Genomic DNA, 7693 nt, shown 5'->3' with positions numbered 1-7693 from the left:
ATTTGTTTTTGGTTTTGCATTTGATTAATTTTCATTCAGTTTCCTTACACACTCTCTCTCTCTCTCTCTCTCTCTCTCTCTCTCTGGAAAGTCGAATTACTGAGCCCTTTCTACTTCAGCTCCACTTCTCCACTCCTCCATTTCGTCTGGCCAGATCCTCCTCCTTCTTCCTCCTCCTCCTCCTCCTCCTCCTCCTCCTCCTCCTCCTCCGCCTTCATCCCTTAGCTAATTAACATAATCTCATTTCCCTTCAGAACAGAGCTACTCCCTTCTTCAATTCTGTGTAAACTATTCTCTCTCTCTCTCTCTCTCTCTCTCTCTCTCTCTCTCTCTCTCTCTCTCTCTCTGTTCGTGTTATATTTGTATTCTCGTTCTTCTCTTGTTTCTTGTTATCTTTCGGCTACTTCGTTCTTATCCTCTCCCTTCTCCTCCTTCTCCTTCTGCTTCTCCTTCTTCTTCTTTTGCTTTTTTTTTTTTTTTATTAGTCACCCCTTCTCTTCGTTCTCCTTTTCCTCCTCCATCTCTTGCTATTTCTACTTCTTGTAATTGTTCTTCTCTTTTTTCCTCATTCTTTCTAATTCTTTCCTCCTCCTCCTCCTCCTCCTCCTCCTCTTCCTCTTCTTCTTCTTCTTCCTCTTCCTCTTCCTTTTCCTCTTCCTCAAACACAAAATTTATCTAACCTTACCAAACCAACCTAACCTAAGTGAAGGGAAGGGAGGGGAAAGGAAGGGAAGGGAAGGAAAAGGAAGGAGAAGAGTAGGAAAGGAAAGGAAAGGGAAGGAAGGAAGGTGAAGGAAAAGAAAGGAATGAAATGAGAGAAAAGAAAAGAGAAAGTAAAGGAAGAGAAAGAAAATGAAAACGAAACCAACCCAACCCAACCCACCCTAACCCACCCTAACCCACCCCAACCCAACCCAACCCCACCCCAACCCAACCTAACCTAACCTAACCTAACCCAACCTTTTCTATCCGCAGCGGTGGCAGTTCGTACGCCCTCCATCAGTTGGATCACAAAGGAGCAGGTTGTGGACATCGGGTCGAGCATGCAGTTGGAGTGTTCCGTGCAGTACGCCCAGGACTACCCCGTGCTGTGGGTCAAGAGGGGTACCGGGGGCGTGCAGGACCTCCCTATCTCCAGCGGGCCAGGACTCATCATTAGGGACTCTCGTTACTCCCTCAGGCACGACAAGGGCTCCTCCACCTATATCCTGCAGGTGAGACTGATGGATAGATAGATATGTAGATAGATTGATAGATAGACAGACAAGCAGACAGACAGATAGAGAGATAGATAAATGAACATACAGATAGACAGAGAGACACATATACAAAGAGATAGACAGACAGAGAGACAGACGAGCAGCCAGATTGATAGACAGATAGACAGACAGACAAACAGACAGATAGACAGGTATAGACAGACAGACAGACAGATAGATAAACAAATGGACAAACAGGCAGACAAACAGACAGATAGATAGAGAGATGGACAGATAGACAGATAGATAAACAAAAAACAGACAGACAGACAAGACAAGACAAGACAACTCAACTCTGTCGCCTAACCAAGACTTGATCCACCATAACAGTTTTCCCTCCACCCCTTGACCCTAACCTAACCTAACCTAACCCCATCCCTTGACCCTAACCTAACCTAACCTAACCTTATCAAATGGTTTAGTAAAATGTAGGTATACGATGTGATGAGTATGAATGAAGTGTTGTTGGGCGGTGTCCCGCAGCAGTGGTGCGCCGCACCGCCACTGCATTGACAAAGTTTGAGTTGGAGTGACAAGACGGTTGTTTGTGTGATTGTAGTGACAAATTAACAAGATTTGTTCATTACTGATTGGAGAAAGACTCTTGAAAATGTTTGTCATGAAAGGAAAGCGCTTGAGAATATTGTACTAGTTGTAGTGAGACTTGTTAAATAGAGAGTGAGAGACCTAACCTAACCTAACCTAACCTATCCTAACCTAACCTAACCTAACCTATCCTAACCTAACCTAACCTATCCTAACCTAACCTAACCTATCCTATCCTAACCTAACCTAACCTATCCTAGCCTATCCTAACCTAACCTATCCAGCCCTAGAGACTACGAGTGCGTCACCAGCCACCACCTGAAGGTGTGATGGGTGGCGGCCTGTGTGGCGGTGACGGTGTGGTGGTGTGGTGTAGCGTGTGGTGACCCTCCATGAGTGGTGGTCGGTGTGGTGTGTCGTGGTGGTGCTCCGTGGCAGTAGACTCAGAACCACTCCAGGGTCACGTGGTGCATAACAAAGATGAAGGCCATGGCCTGCGCACACCGCAGCAGGCTGTTCACTAGGCCCCTGCCACCCCGCAGGATGTCCTTCCCCTGCTTGGATGGGGACGGAATGGAAGGCTGCAAGACATCAGAGGACCTCCCAAGGGGCTCTCCCCTCCTGTGGCGGAGCTGGGCCTGGGAGCGGCCCACCTCGCCATCCCCGAGGTCACGGTGTACGACCTCGGGGGTCTCGCCAGTCTGAGGAGTAAGTTGAGAAGACTGGCCTTGGGGAGCGGCCCACCTCTGGCCTTCCCCGAGGTCACGGTGAACGACCTCTTGTGTCAGGCTGGCCACGGTCTCGTCAGCCTGAGAAATGTGCTCCTTTCGTGCCGGGGCTGGGCCTGGGAGCGGCCCGCCGGGCCATCCCCAAGGTCCATCAGGGTGACCTTGGGGGTGAGGCCACAGTACGTGACCTCAGTGGTGAGGCTGGCTCCAGCGGTGGTGTACACAGCGTATGGAGGCAGGATGAGCTGGGTATCACCAGCCTGGGGGGGCAGGCTGGCGTGCAGCTCAGTGCTTGCTGGTTCCTCCTTGTCCTCCTTGGCTGTCTTTGGCTCGTCCAGGAGCCATCTGCTGTAGAACGCTGCGACAGAAGCTTGATCTTGTGCCCCGCCACCGCCGCCTGCTGCATCCCCAGCCTTGAGGCTGAAGAAGAGCGCAGAGCGGCGCCCGATCCGGTTTGCTTTGAGACCCGCCAGCAGGTCGGCCAGCGGGATCTCACGCCGGGCCACGAGAGTCTCTCCCGCCAGGATGTCCACCCTGACGGGCGTGGCGCCGTCCTTCTTGGCGACCTTCCCAACGGCCACCAAGATGTGGGCAGACCTGTGCTGGCCTGCCCCGTCCCCCGCGCTGGGGAAGCTGAAGTTCCCCAGCAGGCGCCGGCCTCCCTTGCCTCTGCTGCGGGGCAGACAGAGGGTGAGGCGGTCGGCGCCCCCGCACTGGCCCACCACCTCCAGGTGGGCACACACTTTGAGAGTGCTGCACTGCTGGCCCATTGCTCCAGTCAATTTGTCTTCTTGTTTTCCTTTCTTCGATTTGATATGATTTGAAATGTTTTCCTCGGAACAGTTTTGTCAAAATGTGGTGAAACCAGATTGACGGCTCAACCGCCGCCGCCGTCACTCACTCACTCACTCACTGAGAGAAAAACACTGCGCAGTAGCAGCAGCAGCAGCAGCAGCAGCAGCAGTAGTAGTAGTAGTAGTAGTAGTAGTAGTAGTAATAGAGAGAGAGAGAGAGAGAGAGAGAGAGAGAGAGAGAGAGAGAGAGAGAGAGAGAGAGAGATAATCGGAAATTTCATGACAAAAAAACAAAATGAAACATAAAAAAAAATTCAGGCAGAGACAGACAAACAGACAGACAGACTTATTTCACATGACAAAAAACAAACACACACACACACACACACACAAAATCACTGTATGCAAATATGTGTGTGTGTGTGTGTGGGCCGGGCTAGACAAAGGGCGCCTATCTCCCCCACATGTTGCAGGAATGGCTCTGGTTTTATGAGGGTAAAGCGATAATTTTTAGGTGTGTGTCTGCCTGAGTGTTGCCGCGTGATGGCTTAGTCTGGCGGAAATATGTGTTTGTGTGCGGCCTTTACCGGAGAGAGAGAGAGAGAGAGAGAGAGAGAGAGAGAGTATTATCTGAGCTCAAATGGTCTTTTTTGTTTCGCTTAAAGTCAAGAGCATAACTAAATTTCTGCAACAATGTAGGTACTAGCATATATTACTTCTACTACTACTACTACTACTACTACTGCTACTACTACTACTACTGCTACTACTACTACTACTACTACTACTACTACTGCTACTTTTCCTTAAATCCCCAAAAAATGCAAACTAAGAAAACAACAATTTCTTAACCAATCTACTACTACTACTACTACTACTACTACTACTACACCATCACCACTATACCTATTACACACACAATCATACCATCTCCTTTCCAACATATCAAGAACACTACTACAACCACCACCACCACCGCCACCACTCACTCTCTCTTCTCCCACAGATCAAGGACATTCAGGAGAGCGATGGCGGGGATTACATGTGTCAAGTTCTGATCGGAATCAACAACAGAATCACCGCTAATGTTGATCTTTTGGTGCGTCGTCCTCCCGTCATCTCCGACAATTCCACACGGTTAGTTTCTCCCGTGGCTATTTGTCCTTGTAGTTTTTTGTATGTACTTGTGGTGTTGTGTGTGTTGTTAAGTGTTTCTCAAGTGTTTCTTAAGTGTTTTTCTTGTGTTTTAAGTGTTTCTCAAGCCCTTCCCGTTATTTCCGATGTTGTGTGTGATGTTAAGTGTCTCTAGTTTGGTAGTTTTTTTTTTTATGCTATAAGGCTTAAAATGTCTCTTTTCTTCCTTTTGTAGCCTGGAATGTGTGTAGTTAATTCAAAACATACTTAGATACACTCAAATGCATGTTTTTTTTTTTCTGCATCTAGTGATTCTGAAATGTGTTTATATTTTTACTTTATTTTCCATTGTAGAAGGAATATCTTGAATTGTGTACTGTGTTTTAATGCTACACACACACACACACACACACACACACAATGCCCCTTCTCCAAACACACACACATACACACACACACACACCTCCAACAACGCACACTCCCAAATCTATCTTGGTATTTCCATCTTCAGCTCCGTGGTGGCGAGTGAAGGGGACGGTGTTGAGCTCTCTTGCTACGCCGGCGGCATGCCCATCCCTGACATTTCCTGGAGGAGAGAGAACAACGCCATTCTTCCCACCGGTGGCTCCATCTACAGGTAAGAAGTGCTGGGACTGATATAGAGAAGAAAGGAGTGTAGGAAGGAAAAACGGGAAAAGATATAGGAAAGAAGACTGGGAAGAGAAGAAAGGAGGAAGGAGTGAAGACATGTGAGGAAAAGAGGAAAAAAAGACATGGGGTAGAAGACTGGAAGAGGAGGAAGGAAGAAGTGTAGACATAGAAGGAAAAGCAAGAAAAAAGAAATAGGGAAAGAAGACATAGGGAAAAGGCTGAATAAAAGTGACAAAATGGAGGAAGAAGGAAGGAAAGAGGATAAACATGGTGAGAGGCTGAATAAAGAGACATAGGAAAGAAAAAAGTTGAATAAAAGACTGATAAAATAAAAAAAACGAAGTAAAGAAGGAAGAAAGGATGGTAGATAAGAGGAAAAAGAAAAGAAAGGAAAAATGTTTCATAAGACCATAGGAAGAGCTGGAAAAAAATAAATAACGCTAAAATGAAAGAAACAAGAAAACATGATTAAAGGAGAAAATACGAGAAAAGAAGAGGAGGAGAAGGAAAAGACACAAGAAACAGAAAGAGGAAAAGGAGGAAGAGAACGAGAAATAATGATAAATAAGAGTGAAGAAAGAGGAGGAAGAGACGAAGAGTAAAGAAAAGTGACGCGTGAGGGAGAAGAGACGAGGGCTGGGGAAGGGGGGGTGAGGGAGGGGGAGGAAGCAGGGGTCAGTCAGCTGTAGTGGTGAGTGGTGACTGGTGAGGGAGGGACGGTGGGGAGGTGGGGTGGTGACAGTAATGAGATGAGAGGCAGGGCGGGGTGACGCTGTCATCTGGGGCATCCGGGCCGATGATAACCCTAATTTAATGTCCCTTGTCTCTCCACACACTTGTCTTGATACTTTTCTTACTCACTAACCCTTCCTTTCTTCTTCCCTGTCCCTCCTTGCTTGTTTCACCTACTACTACTTCAGCTTATCGCGTGTTATAGGAGAAACTTTATTATGTTATTTGTAAGAGCTTCTATCGTCAGTTTCTTGTTCGTGGATGCGTTTCTGTGTTAATCCTTCCTGTCTCTCTTCTTGTTCTGTCTGTGTCACCCCATTCAGAGTTCCACACCTCTGTCAGCACCCCACCGCTAGTAGTCACACCTCTTCTTTGTCAGCATCTCTCTCTCTCTCTGCATCTTCCAACTCTCGCTTCTTCTCTCATACATCTCTCCCCTCTCACTTCTCCCAATTTCACCTCACACTCATACCTCTTCTCTCACCCTCTCCTCCACTCATACTTCTTCTCTCACCATCACTTTACACTCACCTCTTCTCTCATACCTCACTCACTCTACACTCCTTCCCTCATCTCCCACTCATTCTGCACCTCTCCTCTCATCCTCCACACACTCTACTACTCTTTTCTCATCATCCCCTCCTCTCACACCTCCTCTCATCCACTGCACTCACTCTACACCTCTCCTCTCATCCCTCACACTCACTCTTCTTCATTCCTACAGGGGTAATGTGCTACAGATCGCCAATATTCGCAAGGAGGACCGTGGCACTTACTACTGCATCGCCGAGAACCAGGTGGGACGCGGCGCCAGGAGGAACATCAACGTGGAAGTGGAATTTGCCCCTATGGTGAAGGCTATCCGCCCCATGGTGTACCAGGTGAGGCTGTGGGTAAAAGTGGTGGAGTTCAGGTGGAATGAATCTCTTGTTATTTTATTTTCATGGTAATTGTTCTGATCTTGCTGTATTGCCTCCCTCCTGTGCCCTCGCTGTTCAAGGCTTACTTCTTCCTCTCACCCCTATTCTGTTCAGCTCTCTAATGTAAGAGTTAACTAGTACTCTCAATCATTCACCATTACTCTGTCCAACTCTCTAATGCAAGAGTTAACCCCTTCAGTACCATGCCATGTTTTCATATTCATTCTGGTTACTATTTAGTGATTTTATACAGCTTTAGAAAGTTATGTAGGGGATTAAAATAGTAAAGACTCCAGCAATTAATCCTTTGACCTCCACAGACCCTTCCAAATGCAAATAAAATCATCTAATCATATCCAAAAAATCATGGTTAAAAATATGTCTCAGTATTGAAGAAGTTAACCAGTACTCTCAATCATTCATACCTTCTACTGGTAAACTCTGGAACTCCCTGCCTGCTTCTGTATTCCCAACTTCGTATGACTTGACTTCATTTAAGGGGGAAGTTTCAAGACATTTATTCCTATTTTTTGGCTAACTCTCAGACCTGGAAGGGGACTGGCAACTAAGTGGGCCTTTTTTTTTAAGTTGTATGTTGCCCTTGGCCAGTTTTCCCTTCTTACATAAAAAAGGTGGAGGGATAAGGTGTTGAAAGGTGTGTCTATTACTTATGCAAATCCTTTTCATCCTCCAAGCATCATGTATCCTTTTATCCTTTCCCTTATCGTGTATAATTCAGGAGTAATTCACTTCCACCTTCCCTCCACAGGCCCTACAGTACAACATGGATCTGGAGTGCCACGTGGAGGCATATCCACCTGCTGCCATCACCTGGTTCCACAAGCAGGAGGGCATTGTTAACAACCAGCACTACAGGTGAGGTGATGGTGGTGGTGGGGGGTGGTGGGGTGGGGCTGGGGATGGGGATG

At 47.1% G+C, this 7693-nt stretch overlaps 1 protein-coding gene across 1 annotated transcript in view; it reads left to right on the top strand.

Moving 5' to 3' along the window:
- Window positions 1–7693, top strand: part of LOC123513630 (lachesin-like) — a 149934-nt gene that overhangs the window by 134502 nt on the left and 7739 nt on the right. The window contains exons 2-6 of the mRNA XM_045270897.1: window positions 976–1214; window positions 4334–4464; window positions 4973–5098; window positions 6569–6725; window positions 7534–7640. Of these exons, the coding sequence (XP_045126832.1) occupies window positions 976–1214; window positions 4334–4464; window positions 4973–5098; window positions 6569–6725; window positions 7534–7640 (760 nt within the window). The remainder of the gene's footprint in view (window positions 1–975; window positions 1215–4333; window positions 4465–4972; window positions 5099–6568; window positions 6726–7533; window positions 7641–7693) is intronic.

This window comes from Portunus trituberculatus, chromosome 36, assembly GCF_017591435.1.
Source record: "Portunus trituberculatus isolate SZX2019 chromosome 36, ASM1759143v1, whole genome shotgun sequence".
Classification (NCBI taxonomy): domain Eukaryota; kingdom Metazoa; phylum Arthropoda; class Malacostraca; order Decapoda; family Portunidae; genus Portunus; species Portunus trituberculatus.
This window is presented reverse-complemented; position numbering and strand designations above follow the sequence as displayed.